The sequence below is a fragment of the Ovis aries genome, chromosome 1 (assembly GCF_016772045.2).
Source record: "Ovis aries strain OAR_USU_Benz2616 breed Rambouillet chromosome 1, ARS-UI_Ramb_v3.0, whole genome shotgun sequence".
Taxonomy (NCBI): domain Eukaryota; kingdom Metazoa; phylum Chordata; class Mammalia; order Artiodactyla; family Bovidae; genus Ovis; species Ovis aries.
This window is the reverse complement of record NC_056054.1, coordinates 89,197,992-89,216,365: the sequence shown is the minus strand read 5'-3', so window position 1 is coordinate 89,216,365 and position 18,374 is coordinate 89,197,992. Positions and strand designations below refer to the sequence as shown.

At 48.7% G+C, this 18,374-nt stretch overlaps 1 protein-coding gene across 3 annotated transcripts in view; it reads left to right on the top strand.

Annotated features, from left to right (window-relative positions):
* Nucleotides 1–18,374, top strand: part of KCND3 (potassium voltage-gated channel subfamily D member 3) — a 223,857-nt gene that overhangs the window by 199,896 nt on the left and 5,587 nt on the right. For 2 of the 3 annotated variants that reach the window (XM_042252447.2, XM_060412538.1), the window contains 5 exons: nucleotides 6,303–6,465; nucleotides 13,852–13,953; nucleotides 14,286–14,375; nucleotides 15,873–15,929; nucleotides 17,321–17,568. In XM_042252447.2, coding sequence (XP_042108381.1) covers nucleotides 6,303–6,465; nucleotides 13,852–13,953; nucleotides 14,286–14,375; nucleotides 15,873–15,929; nucleotides 17,321–17,568 — 660 coding nt within the window. The remainder of the gene's footprint in view (nucleotides 1–6,302; nucleotides 6,466–13,851; nucleotides 13,954–14,285; nucleotides 14,376–15,872; nucleotides 15,930–17,320; nucleotides 17,569–18,374) is intronic. The other variant, XM_027973102.3, reaches the window with a different exon arrangement.

Below are 18,374 nucleotides of genomic sequence, written 5' to 3'. Positions count from 1 at the left end.
CAATGCAGGAGACCTGGGTTAGATCCCTGGGTTGGGAAAATCCCCTGGAGAAGGGACCAGCTCACCCACTCCAATTTTCTGGCCTGGAGAATCCCATGGACTGTACAGTCCATGAGGTCACAAAGAGTCGAACCTGACTGGGTGACTTTTCACTTTCACTTTCACAGCCACATCATCACCAGCATCATCATCATTGTCATGGTCTCAGGATCCAAATGGAAGAAGGTTAAGCAAAAGCAATAATTTGCTGATGTGCAGAGTCAAAAGAAGGCCTGCACAACTTAACCACAGGAAAGGCAAAAGTACAGCTGATCCTCTCCAAAGAGTAGAACAGGAACTCAGACCTCCACCAGGTCTCCCTTGTCATCTCGCATCTCTTTCAACTGCCAGCCTGCTTCATTTCTAACTACAGTCTGGCTTTTCCGCCTGGCAGAAAGCACGGCAGCCAGGAACTCCAGAGCTTTTTAAGTTGAGTTTCAACTTCTTTGAAAGAGATTGATCTGGTCTCAAGGGTAAAAATCCAGGGGAGGGAGATAGTTGACCAACACCATCAGCCAACAGTATAAAGGCAAATCAGACTCACGGTGAGAGACTAAAATGAGGGCGACTGTGTAATCCTACAATTTCACTCCTGGGCAGATATCTGGAGAAAACGCTAATTCAAAAAGATGACCACACTCCAGTGTTCACAGCAGAAATATTCACAATAGCCAAGGTACGGAAGCAACCTAAATGTCCATTGATAGACGAATGGGTAAAGAAGATGTGGTGTACATATATATATATATATATATATATATATATAAAATGGAATATTGAAGGTGAAGGTGAAGTCGCTCAGTGAATATTACTCAGTCATAAAAATGACTAAATAATGTCACCGGCAGCAACACAGAGGGACCTAGAGATTAACATAGTAAGTGAAGTAAGTCAAACAGAGAAAGACAAATATCATATAATACCACCTATATGTGGAATCTAAAAAATGATACAAAAGAATTTATTAATAAAACAGAAATAGACTCACAGACATGGAAAGCAAACTTATGTTTAATAGAGGAGATAGTGGAGGGTGAAGATGAAAAGACAAATTAGGAGTTTGGGATTAACATATACATACTACTACGCATAAAATAGACTAAAAAACAAGGACCTACTGCATAACACAGGGAACTACATTCAATACCTTGTAATATCCTATAAGAGAATGAAAAGAAATATGTACATTATATATATATATATATATATATATACACACACACACACATATAATTGAATCACTTTGCTATACATCTGAAACTAATACAACATTGTAAATTAACTATACCTTAACTATGTGAGTGAGGAGAAGGCAATGCAACCCACTCCAGTACTCTTGCCTGGACAATCCCATGGACGAAGGAGCCTGGTAGGCTGCAGTCCATTTGGTCGCTAAGAGTCGGGCATGACTGAATGACTTTGCTTTCACTTTTCACTTTCATGCATTGGAGAAGGAAATGGCAACCTACTCTAGTGTTCTTGCCTGGAGAATCCCAGGGACGGCAGTGCCTAGTGGGCTGTTATCTATGGGGTCGCACAGAGTTGGACACGACTGAAGCGACTTAGCAGCAGCAACTGTGTGAGTGAAGTGAAGTCACTTAGTCGTGTCTGACTCTTTGCGACCCCATGGACGGTAGCCTACCAGGCTCTATGGTCCATGGGATTTTCCAGGCAAGAATACTGGAGTGGGCTGCCATTTCCTTCTCCAGGGGATCTTCCCAACCCAGGGATCAAACTCGGGCCTCCTGCATTGCAGACAGATGCTTTACTGTCTGAGCCACTAGGGAAGCCCAACCTTAAATATACCTCACTGTAAATTAACTTTACCATTTTTAAAAATGGGTAAAAAAAGGAAAAAAACCATGAGATACCACATCACACCTACTAGGGCAGCTAGAATCAAAAGACAAAGGGTAACAAGTATTGGTGAAGATATGGAGAAATTGGAACACTGATTTATTGGTAGTGGGCATGTAAAATGGTACAATTCCTCCAAATGCTAAACATAGTAACCACATGTCCAAAATAAGGAAATCCATGGAGGCAAAAAGTAGATTAGTGGTTGCCCAGGGCTGAAGGGTGGAGTGTGGAATGATCACTGCAGGATGAGTACTAAGTTTCTATTAGGGGTGTTGAAAATGCTCTAAAATGCTCCCCAGTGGGAGCAGGGATATTGGGGAAGGCTTGTAATAATATAGCAGCTCCTCTGAAACCCTGCTCTTCTGGACAGAGTTTATGTCATAATGGGGAGAGGAGGGCTTCAGTTCCTAGGAATGAGTAAGATATTAGCAGGCAAAATATTGGATGCCCTCCGCACTGGCTACTCATAGAGAATTTACGTTTACCCAAATAAAGCATCGAGGGCTTCTTCTGAATTATCTCATTAATTATCACAACAACCTTATAAGTTAGGTTTATAAAACCCATTTATATTGGTAGAGGCTCATGTTACGTAACGTCCCCAAGGACATTTAACTATTTGGTAAGTAACATTTGGCTCTAGTTCAACCCCAGATCTGAAGCCAGTCTCCTCTCTCAATCATTAGGCCACACTGCCTCCTTCTGGCCTGAAATGAGTTGGTAAAAAATTCTGGAATGCACCAGAGGAGACCTGAATTTAGATCCCATCTTCATTTCATTTGCTTATTACTCTCTCACTGAAGGACACCCTTCTAACATGAAAACCAGGAACTTCCTTTGCTGTCCTGGGACCATTGCTGGTCATCTTTGAGAAGGGTCGGAAGACTCGAGATGGTTGCTCAGTGCCTGCTAGCCACGCTGCTGTCCCCTCCCCATTCCTCCAGCTCGCCCAGCATATAGGGAACTGGGCAGGAACACACCTTGCTGCAGTCACGATGCAGTACGTCTGTAGCCGGTTAACCCTCTCAAAACAGGAAATAAGGGTCATCTGGCAAGATGTGTGCTTAGTGAACCAATGCAGCCTATTTTCCAAGTGCTCGCAAGCTGTCCGCTTAATAATCCACTCTCAAATTCTGCCAGCAATTGGCTGACAGAATCAGCGGATACCAAGCCTGCTGGTCTGTGGCTCCTTAGATCTCCTTTCCCCTTCTTTAAAGATACTGATACTTTAGCCTCCTGGTATTTCTCTGCGACATCATGATTTCTCAGCCATCGTGAGCAGTGGTTCTATAACACCATCTGCACATTCCTCCCGTCTCCTAGGGTAGGATCTAGGTGGGCCTGTGATGGGAATCCACTGAAGACAGCTGGCCACTTGCCTGCTCTCCACTCCCCTGCTTCAAGCTCTGGATACTTTTTTCCACATTTGTCCCTGCCTTCCCAAGATAAAGCAGGTTCTTCTTTGTGGAGAAGGCAGAAAGTGCATGGGAGTTGCATTGGTCAGCTTTCTCTATCGTCTGTTTCCAGCAGACCATCTGCCCAGCAGATGAGTAACTTTCCTTCCAGTGGCGAAAACAACCTCCCTGTTGTTCTTAGCACTTTTCACAACCTCAGTCACTGAAATGTAGCCTTCCTGACACGGTTGTTACAAACTCCCACCATGCCTCATTTTCACCCATGGTCATGTACCCAATGTCCACCTTTCAATCAAGTTATCTAAAAATTTCTTCATCACTCAGATGGTTAGAATCAGCTCATCAGCAACAGAGACCATGGTTTTCAGAATGTCTGCTGCTGCTGCTGCTGCTGCTGCTAAGACACTTCAGTCATGTCCGACTCTGTGCGACCCCATAGACGGCAGCCCACCAGGCTCCACTGTCAATGGGACTCTCCAGGCAAGAGCACTGGAGTGGGTTGCCATTTCCTTCTCCAATGCATGAAAGTGAAAAGTGAAAGTGAAGTCACTCAGTCGTGTCCGACTCTTCGCGACCCCATGGACTGCAGCCCACCAGCTCCTCTGTCCATGGGATTTGCCAGGCAAGAGTACTGGAGTGGGGTGCCATCGCCTTCTCCTTCAGAATGCCTAAGTGAAAGTAAATGTATTTATTGTTTGTAGAGCTGTACACGTCACAGCGTGGCTTCCCAGGTGGCTCAGTGGTTAGGAATCTGCCTACCACACAGGAGACGTGTTCTGTCTCTGAGTCAGGAAAACCTCCTGGAGAAGGAACTGGCAACCTACTCCAATATTCTGGCTTGGGAAATGCTATGGACAGAGGAGCCTGCCAGGCTAGAGTCCATGGGGTCACAAAAGAGTCAGGCATGACTCAGCAACTAAACAACAATAACAAATACAATAGAGTTATGTCACAATAGAATTATGACCTAGGTTACTCATTATCTTCATTTTTGAGACAAGGAAACTGAGGCCCGTAGTCACATTCTCCTAAGGTCACACTGTGATTTCAGGTGGAGCTGCTGCTGCTGCTGCTAAGTCGCTTCAGTCGTGTCCCACTCTGTGCGACCCCATAGACGGCAGCCCACCAGGCTCCACTGTCAATGGGACTCTCCAGGCAAGAACACTGGAGTGGGTTGCCATTTCCTTCTCCAATGCATGAAAGTGAAAAGTGAAAATGAAGTCGCTCAGTCGTGTCAAACTTTTAGCGACCCCATGGGCTGCAGCCCACCAGGCTCCTCCGTCCATGGGATTTTCCAGGCAGGAGTACTGGAGCGGGGTGCCATTGCCTTCTCCGTCAGGTGGAGCTAGGGGAGTCTTATCAGAGCCAGGATCTGGACCACTTCACTGGAAGCCACTCCTGAGCATCATGGCAGAGAAGGCAAACCTAGTATCAGTGCTCCCAAAGGAGCTGTCAGTAGTGTGACCGAGACAGCTTGAGGCAGAACAAAGGGCCTCGACACTGAAGAAGAAGGAAGAAGGGTGTGGAGAAGCTTAAATGGGGCCATTCGTCCAAGTATGTGTCAACCATGGCACACCTCTGACCAAGCCCTTAGGGTTAGGGGTGAGGACTTCACAGTTCTGCAATGGCTGCATCACCTTCCACAGTCTTTCTGGACCCCAGGACACCTGGGTCCTTCAGGACAAGTGACTTGGAGCCTCACAATTTCAGCAGCAACAATTCCAGGTCACCCTAAGGCTGTTTCTGCTCAGGACACCCAGAGGGCACAGAGGTGGGGAGAGGTGGGGGTTCTGGCTTTGGCCAAAGGAGTCATCACAGCTCTTTACTTAACGTGGCCTTTAAATGATCTCCGTAAAGAAGAGGCTAAACACTTAACTGCAGCTGAGCGTATCTTATTGATTAGAGGAGAAGGCTCTGGCCTGTTTGCCTGGGGCTGAGCAGGAGCCAGGCCAAGCCGGTCCCAGGGGGTGGCTGCCAGGGTGTGAAGTACTTAGGAGAGTTTCTCTGAGCTCTGAGACGGGCTGGCACTGTCCCAAAGTGGCTTCACAGCTTAAGGGGCTGAGTTTTGGAACTCATAGACCCCTTTAAGACAGTGGGATGAGGTGAAAAGAGGAGAAAGCAGGAGGTGTGGGTTTTGCTCCCAGCTGTACCCAAACATGAGCAATCTACTTCATGCCTCTGAGCCTCGATTCCTGCGTCTGTCCAGTGATGATCAAGGTTCCAAGTTCACAGGGTTTGTGGAGCTTCTGTGAGTCAAATGTGTAAACGTGCTTTGTAAATTATAAGCTTTCACATAAATAGAAGGTGGTTTATTCTTCGTTATTTTTATTACCATAAGAGAAATCGTGTTGTTCTGCTTGAAACTTGTCCATGGCTCCTCTTTGCACTTGGGATGGAACCCGTGCTCCTCGTTGGGGGCCCCTGGACCCTGCGTGGTTGGCCCTGCCTGGCCCCCACCTGCTGCCTCAGTCTCCTTTTGTAGAACTCCCCACCTGCCCTGTGTGCCAGTCCTGATGGCCCTTTCACTGCTCCTAGACAGGCCAAGCCCCTTCCTACCTCAGGGCCTCCATCCTGTCTGTTCCCTCTGCCTGGTACGCTCTGCCCCACGTGTGTGGCATGGCTGGATTCTTTACCTTCAGGTCTTAGCTTAAATGTTACCTCCTCAGGGAGGCCTTTCTGACCACTCTCCCTCAACCCTGAACTGCACTGTCTCTATTCTCTCCCTGGAAAGAGCCAGAAGTTGCAATATTTTTATATATTCACTTAAGTGTTACAGTCTTCCCCGGAAGGATGCTGGCTCTGTGAACGTAAGGACCTACCTTGTCTGTTTTGTTCACTCGCAGAGCATATCACAGTACCTGACACATAGCAGGCACCTAAAGAACTGTCAGATGAATGAATGAATGACTGGGTGAATGATTAGCAGGGGAGCCTGATTGTTTCCCAAATGACCCCTCTTCCTTATACCTGCTTGTCTTCATCTTTCAGATATGGAGACATGGTGCCCAAGACGATTGCAGGAAAGATCTTCGGTTCCATCTGCTCACTGAGCGGTGTCCTCGTCATTGCCCTGCCGGTCCCTGTGATCGTTTCCAACTTCAGCCGGATTTACCACCAGAATCAGAGAGCGGATAAACGCAGGGCACAGAAGGTAAGCCTCAGACCCGGAAGCAGGTAGGCCACACCGAGAGGGTGCCCTTGGCCTTTTCCCTTTGCCACACAGAGCTCCTGGGAGAATCCCTGCACAAACGGCCTCTGGCTTTGGAAAGTAAGCAGCAGTAGGTACCTTCCCACCTACCAGCGTCCTGCACGCCAACCACAGTCAGCTGCGCAAGGCCGCAAACTCTCAATTACCCACAAGCCAATGTTCTCCTTGTGGATATTCTGTGCAGTTTCCTTGAGCCCTGGCCGCCCCTCCTAGACCATAGCTACTAACACTGGGCAGTGCCTGGACTCCTCCCTTCCACAGCCAAGAGCTTGCTGGGGAGCATAATCGCTTTTCAGTACCCTGTGATAGCCTATACCAAACAGAGTGACAAAAATAAATTTGCTAAAAAGAAAAATGAATACTCTGAAAGGAGAACATTCTGAGACCATTGAGTTCACGGACAAATTGCACAGCGGGCTTTAGTCACCTCAGGGTATCGTAGGATAGGGCATAGAACTGCCCTTGACAGTCGGGAGACTAAGCGTGGGTCCTGGAAAGGTTTCCAGTGTTGTCCAGTGAGCACACCTTAGAGAGGCTGGGCAGGATCAACAGGATGAGGAAAGATGCCTGAAGGTTTTGGTGCCCAGAGAGAAGCCTCCTTTCCTGACCGGCCTCCACCTCACCCTCTGAGCCAGTTCACCTGCATTTTTTGGACATCTGGCTGGTGAAGGTTCTTGGACCCAGGGAGCAGTTTTTCCTTTCTCTTCTGATCTAGGCTGAAATACTCCCCCTTCAGCAGCATCTCAACCTCCGGGGGTGAGGGGTGGGGGAGGTGGGGTAGGGGGTCGGGGGGTGGGTGCCATCAAAGCCTTTCTGGGTACAGTGGAGTGGGGGGACCTGAAATTGTCGCTTAGGGAGGCCTGAAACGTCATGTCCTTATTGTATTCTTTCTTCATTTATTCATTCCACACATGTTTACTGAGCACCTACTCTGTGCCAGGCCCTGTGTGTGCAGCTGGGTTACTTCCTCACCATGTGAGCCTCTCTCCTGGCCTTGCTTTTGCAGAGATAACCCCCCAGTGGCAGGGCTTCCTTGACATATCAGAGGGATCCAGAATTTCAGAACACATCTGTGTATGCTGACTGAAACAAAGTCTCAAAGTTCGTGAAAGTTAGCTCTGAAATGTGTAATGATTTGCATGTAACAATACTTAATGGGGGTTTCCCTGGTGTCTCACTGGTCAAGAATCTACATGTAATGCAGGAGACCCAGGTTTGACCTCTGGGTCAGGAAGATCCACTGGAGAAGGAGATGACAATCCAGGCAACCCACTCCAGTATTCTTGCCTGAGAAATCCCATGGACAGAGGGGTCTGGCAGGCTATAGTCCATGAGATAGCAAGTGTTAGACACAACTTAGAAACTAAACCACCACCATACTTAATAACATATATCACATAGTTATATAATAAATCCAGCTGGTCCCCACTTCCAACATCTCCCCTTTTGTGTGCCCCTGTGGTCACCTCCTTGCCCTACGGTCTCACTCTGCCTGTGCAGTGACATACTTTGAATTATCCTGACTGGGGTCTGTGATGTTGTCAGCCTGCCTTGGGTTGATCTGCAGTCCTCTCTATCCCCTCCAGCACCAGTTTCTACCTCTTCACCCAAGGTCAGGTCTTCCCCACCCCCATCCCCTGCGAGCCAGCCCCAAAATAGAAGTCTTATCTCTTTCCCCATTGAAGTCAGCTGGCAAGTGTGAACAATATCTACATTTATTATGCTGTCCTTAAAAAGGGGGCAGGAAGAAACTGGGATCTCCTTTCCAAATCAGGGAGCCTAAAGCCCTGAAGGGCCAGGGGTCCTATAGCAATGGCAACCCCATCCCTCACTGCCCACCGCACCCACCAGGGCTGACACAGGGTTTTTGAAGAGCAGTAAAGGTTCCTGGAATCCTCAGCTCTCACACCAGCCCACAGCAGCCCCACTCACGCAGGGCTTCAGCCGCCTCTGCACTCCCTTCCCTTCTGTACTCATGCCCTTACCTGCTTCTTAGAGTATCATGTCCGCTGTCATTTTGCCCTCTGCAAAGAATGCTGTGGGGGCCATTTCTCCACACGACTTTACAGAGTTCATCCCATGTGATTAAGATACACGAGGAATCAGCTTGGGCGTCTTCTTCCTTCTAGCCCCTCAGGACGAGAGTCCCTCCCTCTTCTTCCTTCCTCCTGCTCCCTCTTTGCTCTCCCTCCAAGAGGGAGTAAATCAAAGTAAATATTCATAGTATTTTCATGTTGCCTGGATACTGTCCCTCCTCATGGTCCACTCAGCTCTGTCTCTTTCACCTTGGGCTTCTTGTGAGAAGGGGAAAAAGACAACACAAGAATACTGCTTGCTTCCAGCCCCAGGTCTATCACAGTAGTGAGGCAAGGCAGGCAGGTCAGGGGACTCAGTGGGGAGTGGAGAGATGGGTCAGGAAGGAGGTCAGGATTGCTGATAACAGGTCTCAGCTCAGACCACATACTCAGGAGTCATGAGGGTAAGCACTAGCCCGTGTGCCTCAGATGGAAAAGAAAGGACCAAAAAGTTGTCATCCTTTCCCATCATGACTGATTTGCTTGGGATTAGGGCTTCCCTCGGAGAAGGCGATGGCACCCCACTCCAGTACTCTTGCCTGGCAAATCCCATGGACGGAGGAGCCTGATAGGCTGCAGTCCATGGGGTTGCAAAGAGTCAGACACAACTGAGCGACTTCACTTTCACTTTTCACTTTCATGCATTGGAGAAGGAAATGGCAACCCACTCCAGAGTTCTTGCCTGCAGAATCCCAGGGACGGGGGAGCCTGTTGGGCTGCTGTCTATGGGGTCGCGCAGAGTTGGACACACTGAAGTGACTTAGCAGCAGCAGCAGCAGCAGGGCTTCCCTTGTAGCTCAGTTGGTAAAGAATCTGCCTGCAGTGCAGAAGACCCAGGTTCAATCCTTGGGTTGGGAAGATCCCCTGGAGAAGGAGATGGCAACCCACTCCAGTATCCTTGGCCTGGAAAATCTCATGTACAGCGGAGCCTGGTGGGCTGCAGTTCATGGGGTCACAAAGAGTCAGGCACGACTGAGTGATTAACACTTACTTATTGCTGAAATGACTCCATGACTCTTTGCTACAGAGACTGGCTCCTCTAAGCCAGGTGAGCCGGAGATCAAGTGAGGAGGCAGTGGACAGAGAAGGGAACATCTGAGTGGGGATTTTTATTGAAATAATTATAGATACACATGTAGCTATAAAATTGTCTTATCCAATGCATGGGCATTGACATAGCTACAACCCACCAAGCCTATTCAGACTTTCCCAGTTTTGCTTGTACCCATGTGTGCCTCTGTGTGATGTTTTATATGGTTTTATCACCTGTGCAAGATCACACATCCCCCACCTCAGTCAAGATACCACACAGTTTCAACACCATAAGGATCCCTTCCATTGTATCTCTTACAACCACTCCCCCCAACACCCCTCCACCCTGTCTCTTAACCCTGGCAGCCATTTATCTGTCCTCCCTTTATAAAATGTTTTCATTTTTTAAATGCTATATCAATGGGCTTATATAGTAGGTAACCTTTGGAGACTGGCTTTCCCCATTTTGTTGTAATTTCCTCGAGATTCACCCAAGTCAGGTGAATCAGTAGTCTGTTCCTTTTCCTTGCTGAGTAGTATTCCCTGGTACGGGTTCATCCCAGTTATGATTAACAATTTGCATGCTGAGGGACATTGAGTTATTATAAGTAAAGCTGCTGTTAACAGCCACTTGCAGGTTTGTTTGGGAATAAAACTTTTCTCTGAGATAAATGTTTAAGAGTGCAATTGCCCATGGTCTCTTTCGGCTTTTCCAGTCCTCTCTCTTTTTCCTTCTTCTGCCTCTCCCAGGGCAGAGATGTCGATACTCATGCTCCAGGGACACCTGGCAGCCAGACAGCTAGGAAGTGTTTCATTGTGAAAGGCTTCTAGGGGCCCACAGAATTCTTGAGCTTATTAGCCTGTACCAGGAACTGTCCCCAGGGTGGCAGGATCCTCCATCTTGACCTTTCCTCCAAACCTGGAATCTCTACAGCTGTGGAAAATGCAAGTCTGGGGCTTTGTTCATCAGGTTAAAATCTACCTGAATGGAGCTGAAATGTAGGGAAGAAGAGGGATGTTATGGAAACAGCAATGGCCTGAAGGTTGGAAGATCTGAGCTGAAGTCTTGCCCTGAAAAAGTCCCTTCCCTTCACATCCTCCATTTCCTTGCCTTTTCCCCGCCACCAGCCCCCCCCCCCATTTCTTTGTCTTTAAAACAGCCTAGATGATCTCCACATTCTTTTAACTCTCACACTGTACTTCTGGCCATACAAGAGAGGGAAGCTGACCAGCCCACACAAGGACTGAGTCCATCACAGCGGCTTTTTCAGCGTGGATTTCTGGCCAACTGTGTAGGATCATCTTCCTGGGCCATCACAAGCCTCACTTGAGCAAATACTCAGTGCAAAGCTCTGTGCTAGGTGCTTAAGATAAAAATATGCATAAATCACAGACTCTGGCCCTCAGGAGCTCAAAGTCAAGCCAAAAGTCCTCACCAAATTCCATGTGCTGGGTAGGGTTCTGTAAATACATTGCAGACCTCTTTATCCTGTGTGGGAAATGATTAAACGATATAGTGCATTTGATATGACAATCTGTTGCTTTAATAGAGCCCAGGGTAAGATAAGATTAAAAGAAGTGCCACAGAGGAGAGCAGGAGAATCTTTCATCTCAAGAAAGTAATGAAGACAGAGCCCAGATACAAGAAAGGTCTGGCTCTAAGTGGTGCAATCAAATTATATAAGGCTATAATGAGCTTGACACAATTGGATTTCCATACGCGGCTCTCAACACCCAGCACTCACCCAAAACAATAACAGCACATCCTCAAATGATGGAGGACTTGCGAGAATGCAGACATGGAACCGAGGGGAGAGGTGGAGCTGCATCCCTGGGAGAACTGTCCTGCAGCTTGAATGTATGTTCTTTGCTCAGAGAAAAGAGGAATGAGGGGCTTGCTTACTGCCCTTTCTCTCCCAGCTTCCTCTTTTCATTCTCGATCTAGAGGAGAGTTCTTTCTTAGATTTGCAGGCAGATCTTCCAGGCTCAAGTGCTGACCTCTTCCCCATATTTAGAAACCAGGGAAGGTCGTTGACTTGTCCCTGCAAGGACATACTGGCCACAAGGGGGCTTCCCAGAACACGATAGGTATCATGTGTTCTCTGCACTTCTGTTGAGAGCCAGAAGCCAAGTCCCTGGCCTCCTTTTAGTGGATGAGCCAGGCCAGCAGGACACTTGAGAGGACACTTGCCCACCCTGGGGAGAAGGTGACAAGAAATGAAAATCACCACAATCTTTCAAGGGCGCCTCAGTTCAGAGTCTATGCTGAAGTTAAGTGTGGATTTTCCCCGAGGCAGGAGGAAGGACCCCTCCAGCCTAGAAGAGGGCTGTTAGTCCACGTGAGCTCCTCGGCTTCCTGGAGCTGGGTCTAGATCCACAAGAGCCCAAACGTGAAGCTGCATGTTTTTAAACCAGCAGGAAGCCCTCTACCCGTCCCTTCTCCCTCCTGAAGCCTCTTTCCTTTTAGGCCTCACTCTGCAACTGTGCTGCTGTCATGGTGACACCGATTATGTTTATTGGGGAGGAGAAGAGAAGCCAGCCTATGCGGCATGTCCCGCCTCTCCCACGGCCTCTGCGAGCAGGAGAGAGGAGCATGCATGGCTGAGGTCCCATTCAGTCTTCCTGTGGGATACTGCTACAGGCCTCTCAGGATGGAGCTGGGGAGACTTCTGGTGCCATAGCTAAGGCCGGGGTTTCCCTGGCGGCTCAGACAGGAAAGAATCTGTCTGCAGTGGGGGAGACCCAGGTTTGATTCCTGGGTCAGGAAGATCTTTTGGAGAAGGGAATGGCTACCCGCTACAGTATTCTTGCCTGGAGAATTCTGGGGACAGAGGAGCCCAGCAGGCTACAGTCCATGGGGTCTCAAAGAGTCATACACGACTGAGCAACTAACATAGCTCAAGCCAGGGCAGTGTATGGAAATATGTTCCATCTTCCCCTCTCTCACCCACTTTGGGCCCCTGGTCACACATACACGCATCTACATTTGTTCCCATAGACATGCACAATAAAACAGGCCTATAGAGACAGACATGAAATTGTAAATTTATCTATTGATTTACAACTTGCTAGGCACTGGAGAAGGAAATGGAAACCCACTCCAGTATTCTTGCCTGGAGAATCCCAGGGATGGGGGAGCCTGGTGGGCTGCTGTCTCTGGGGTCGCACAGAGTCGGACACCTGAAGCGACTTATCAGCAGCAGCCGCAGAAGGCACTGGAGAGATATCAGAGAACAAAACAAAAACTGCTACCTTCGAGGACTTTGTTTTTTTATTTATTGGGGTATATTTGCTTTACAGCATTGTAACTAGTTTCTGCTGTAGAGTGAAGTGAATCACCCAATTGTATACACATTTCCTCTCCCTTCTGAACGCCCCTCCCATCTAGGTCACCACATTGCATTGAGTAGAGTTCCCCGCTCTATACCATAGGATCTTGTGTCCATGCATGCTAAGTCGCTTCGGTCATGTCTGACTCTTTGCGACCCTATGGACTGTAGCCCACCAGGCTCCTCTGTCCATGGGATTCTCCAGGCGAGACTATCAGAATGGGTTGCCATACCCTCCTCCAGGGACTCTCCCTGACCCAGGGATAGAACCCTCTATGTTGCCTCTGTTGGAAGGCGGGTTCTTTCCTACTAGCACCATCTGGGAAGCCCCCACAGGCTCTTACTAGTTATCCATTCCAGGCACAGCAGTGTGCACATGTCACTCCTAAATCTCCCAATTCATCCCACCCCCTGTTTCTCTGCTTGAGGTCCATACGTTTGTTCTCTACGTCTGTGTCTTTATTTCTGCTTTGCAAATAGGTTTATCTGTACCATTTTTCTAGATTCCACATGTATCGCCAGACCTTGAGGAGCTTTACATTCTGGTGGGGGAGAGAGACAGCAACAAGATAACTATATACAACATATACTACCTTAGTAATGAATGCTAAGGAAAAAATAGAAAGACGGGGAGGAGTTGAGGGCCACATGTACACACTTCCTGATTTTCTCCCAATTAACTGGTATTTGGGCACCTGCTGAATACAAGCAGAAGCACTGGACCCTGGGAGAGAATCAGGGAGCTCTGCTCCTTGCAAGAGCCTGCAGTCTGGAGATGAGAAATACCCTGATGCAATACTGAGTGGATAAAGGTCATGAAATTTGGGGGAAGGAGGGAGGACTTTGATGAGTAATAGTCCCTCTCACTCTTTTATCATTTCTGTCAATCACAGAAGGCCCGCCTTGCCAGGATCCGTGTGGCCAAAACTGGCAGCTCCAATGCTTACCTGCACAGCAAGCGCAACGGACTTCTCAACGAAGCGCTGGAGCTGATGGTAGGTGCCCAGAGGACCTGGGGCCGGGAGGTGGATAGGGAGGATGAACTTGGTTTCTCTCCTGGGGGCACCAGCACTTCTGCCCCAAAGCCCCAAACTTTCCCCCGGTAGCAGCCCTCTCCACATACCTCTTCCATAGGGTTATCATTATATCCCTAAGCCAGCTTTTAGCTTAGGTGCTCCTAGCCAAAGGCTAACTTGTTCTAGGGTGACCCTAAAATTTGGTTCCTCCAGATTTTTCTGGTCCGTACTCCCTTCTGTGGACAAATGAAGGAGATGGAGAGAAGGAGAGCCACCCGCTTTACATTCAGTCTCTCTTCTTTTCTTCCTAGGGCACCCCAGAAGAGGAGCACATGGGCAAGACAACCTCACTCATCGAGAGCCAGCACCATCACCTGCTGCACTGCCTGGAAAAAACCACTGTGAGTCCCAGCCCAGTGCCACCTCCTTTCTCATCCCCGACCCCTGACCCTTCTCTACGGTCAGAACTTACTGAGTGTGAACTCTGTGCCCACATCCTCACCCTGGGTCAAGCTTCAGAAGTCAAAGTCTGTCCCCTTAGATCAAAACAGTAGCCATGAGGTCTCTATCAACCCTCAGAAGGAAGACCTTTCTGACTCAGAAGCTCTGCCCTGCAGTGGCACAGAGGAGGCCATTCCCCTGGACTTTCCACACAACCCCTCTATCTCCATCCCCATGGCCCATTTCTTAGTTACTGAGGCCTAAGGCCTATGTCTATCAGTTTCTCAGTTCTGATGGGCATCACTCTTCAAAAGTAGGGCTGAATTTATAATAGATTGCTACAGGACAGCAGAGAAGAACGTCAACTTCTGTCCCAACCCTGGGGCTAGATGGATGGAATTTGTGGGTCCCTCTGCTCCCTCCACTCCACTTGAAACAGGAGACAGTGAATGAAAGAGGCAGTGCCTATATTGCTCTAGCCAGGGATTTTACCAGTACCACCCCATCGCAGTACCACCCTGCGATTCTCAGGGAATTCAAATTCTGAAAGGCTTATTGTTAAAATAGAGTTATGGCTTAGAGTGCCCCAGCTGGAATGTGGAATGATGCTTGTGCCTCACCAACAGGCTGAAAGGAAGGGCAGTGGGGCCAACCCTGGACCCTTGGCAAAAAGTGTTAGAAATAGGGAGGGAGGAGAAGTCAGGCTGGACAACCAAAGAGGGACAAAGGGAAACTTTGCTGTTTCTTTCTAGGATCTCCCTCCCCAAAAAGCCCAAAGTCAGGGCTCAGCACACTAAGGAGGGAACTTTCTAACTCTCAATATTCCATATCCTGGCCTCCCAGATGTGGGGGGAACAGATATTAGATGACTCTTAGATGAGACAAAGGGAGACACTGGATGGCAGTTGAACCCAGTGAGGACTTCCAAGGTGGGAAGGGACTCTGAAAACCCTAGTTTCCAGGATTTATCAGATATTTCATAGAGTCAAGAACTGTATATGCATATCTAGAATTTTTCTCAAAGATTCAGAGCTTGCCAAAGAAATAGGCCTGGACCCAACTGCCCTTTCCAAGTTGCATGTGCTGGGTGGAATGTGTAAGTTGAAAGGATATGGGTGAAATTTAATATTGGGTTTGAGGGGATGGAATGTTGGCATTGAAGAAATGAGATCTTGGAATTGAGGGATGGAATGCTGGCATTGAAGGGGTGGAATGCCAAATTTGGGGGAAAGAATGTCGGATTGGGGGTGGGGGATATTGGGATTAAAAGATGGAATGCTGGGTTTTAGGGGAGGAATGTTGGACTCCAGGGGTGGAATGCTGGGACAAGGAGGAAGAATGCGGGGAGCAAGGGTGGAATGCTGGGATTGAGAGACTGAATGTCAGAACTGAGCTTGGGAATGCTGGAATGTACAATCAATGGTGTTTTTATCTTCTGTTGGCATGTTGTCCTGTAGGGGTTGTCCTATCTTGTGGATGATCCCCTGTTATCTGTACGAACCTCCACCATCAAGGTATAACTTTTTAAAACTTTGATTGATGTTTCTCTCTCTGATTCCTCTGGGTCTGTGGAGTCTCCTCTTTTTACCCCCTGGTCTGGTTCTCTGCATGCGCTGTTGATTCTTCTGGGGCTTATCCCACCTCTGCTGACACACCCAGTACCAGCTCAGGCTTCCAGTTTTCTTGTGCCTTTCTGATTCCCTTTTTGGACCTCCCCAGGGGTTGGAGGGGTGGTGGGACATGGAACCAGTGTTGGTATCCGGTGAGTGTCCATGTGCCACGTCTGTCTATGCCCCCATCCCCCAACTCCACGGGAACTCCTGGTATCGAATGTCGGGGCTGGTCTCTCTCTGAACTCTGTTCTCATGCTGTTTCTCTTTAGACTTTCTCCTCACTCTGGCAGCTTTGTCCAGATTGTTCATGCCATAGATGTTTAGTCACCTTGGCCAAACAACCATATTATAGTCATCCTGGGTTGCGCTCCACCCTATCCTGGGATGGCCTCCATTGGGAGTCTGTTAGCATCCCCTCCCCGTGCTGACACTTGACCTAGGGAATCCTGTGCCTTTAGGTGTATTAAAGAGCCATACTCCATAACCAGCTTCCCGGGCAGCTCAGTCAGTAAAGAGTCTGCCTTCAACATAGGAGATCCAGGTTCGAACCCTGGGTTGAAAAGATCCTCTGGAGAAGGGAATGGCAACCCACTTCAGTATTCTTGCCTGGAGAATCCCATGGACGTGGCAGGCTACAGTCCATGGGGTCACAAAGAGTCCGACACGACTAAGCAACTTTCACTTCAACCCATAACCAGGTGGGAAAAAATCAATCATCAAAAGAAACGATAACTCTGACATTGTGACCCCATTGGCCTTCAAGAGCAAAGCTCTCCCAATTCTGTGAATAATTCAATGCCTTTAAAATCTTGTGTCTCATGCTTACCCGGGATTCATAAGGATCTCACCCAGTAAAGCCAGAAAAAGACAACCTAGCACACCCACTACTCATAGTCAGGGACTCCTTGCCTGCTGCCACTTGGGGGGAATCCTATCAAAGCCTACAAAGTCCAGCAAGTCTTTGCTTCAGCTCTGAGGATGCCACAAAATCCCTCCACATCTCTCTATATCCCTTCAGCCAAAGCCGTAGATGAAGTACAGGAAACATTGTGATTTCATGACTGCAGTCTCCGCCCTTCAGTCTGATGACCAGGGCTGCCCATGGGAATCTCTTCCTTCCTTCGATGCCTATGGGACACCCCCAGGTCCGGAATGCTTCTTGGTGCTCCAGGCAGCTGGGCACCCTCCTCTCAAGGCCCAGAACAGAGCCAGGCAGAGTGCTGGAGCTCATCCCGCTCCCGCCCCCACTTCCTATCTCTGTCTCTTACCTGTTCTCCCTCTGCTTCCCACAGAACCACGAGTTCATAGACGAGCAGATGTTTGAGCAGAACTGCATGGAGAGTTCAATGCAGAACTACCCGTCCACACGGAGTCCTTCGTTGTCCAGCCACCCAGGCCTCACGACCACCTGCTGCTCCCGTCGTAGTAAGAAAACCACACACCTGCCCAATTCCAACTTGCCGGCCACCCGCCTGCGCAGCATGCAAGAGCTCAGCACGATCCACATCCAGGGCAGTGAGCAGCCCTCCCTCACTACCAGGTGGGTGGCTCCCATCCATCGCTCCCTGAAGCTTTTAGGCACTCCCTGGGCTTCCCTGTGGCTCAGCTGATAAAGAATCTGCCTGCAATGCGGGAGACCTGGGTTTGATCCCTGGGTTGGGAAGATCCCCTGGAGAAGGAAAAGGCTACACACTCCAGTATTCTGGCCTGGAGAAATCCATGAACTGTATAGTCCGTGGGGTCACAAGGAGTCGGACACGACTGAGTGACTTTCACTTTCACTCTCAGAGAGTGATGCCATCTCCACGTTAGGAGAACCCTGGGGTCTTTGGCCCTCCCTCCCCCATATCTAATGCAAGGGCCTCCCCCACCTTCCTTCTCATACTTGCAAGTTAGCCCAAAAGCCCCTCCTATGCTTAGGATACTATGGCATGTTTAGGCCCAGTGGACAGGGGTGGGGGGCGGGGGGCGGGGGGGGGGCGGGGGTGAGGGGCAGAGGGAGGTCATTTTTGGACAACAGAAATCCAAAAATGACCTCCCTGCTGCAGAGAATGGGCTGTTTTCTCAAGAAAGCAATTTTCACAATGGTATTAGACATGGCTTATCCCAGGCTGATTTTGCATCACAAAGTGACTCTGCTTATATTTAGGCCATTTCCCACTACCTCCAATGAACTGCAAGGAAGTCAGGGGAAGTAAAATCAAGTGACACAAATGATAGGAAAATAGTACACTGGAGGGGAAAATGTATACGCTGAATTCCAAAGCCCAATATGCATGACTTTCGCAATTTGGGGTAGTTGAGGAATAATCATCAGAATGTATAATTACAGGCCAAATACCAAAA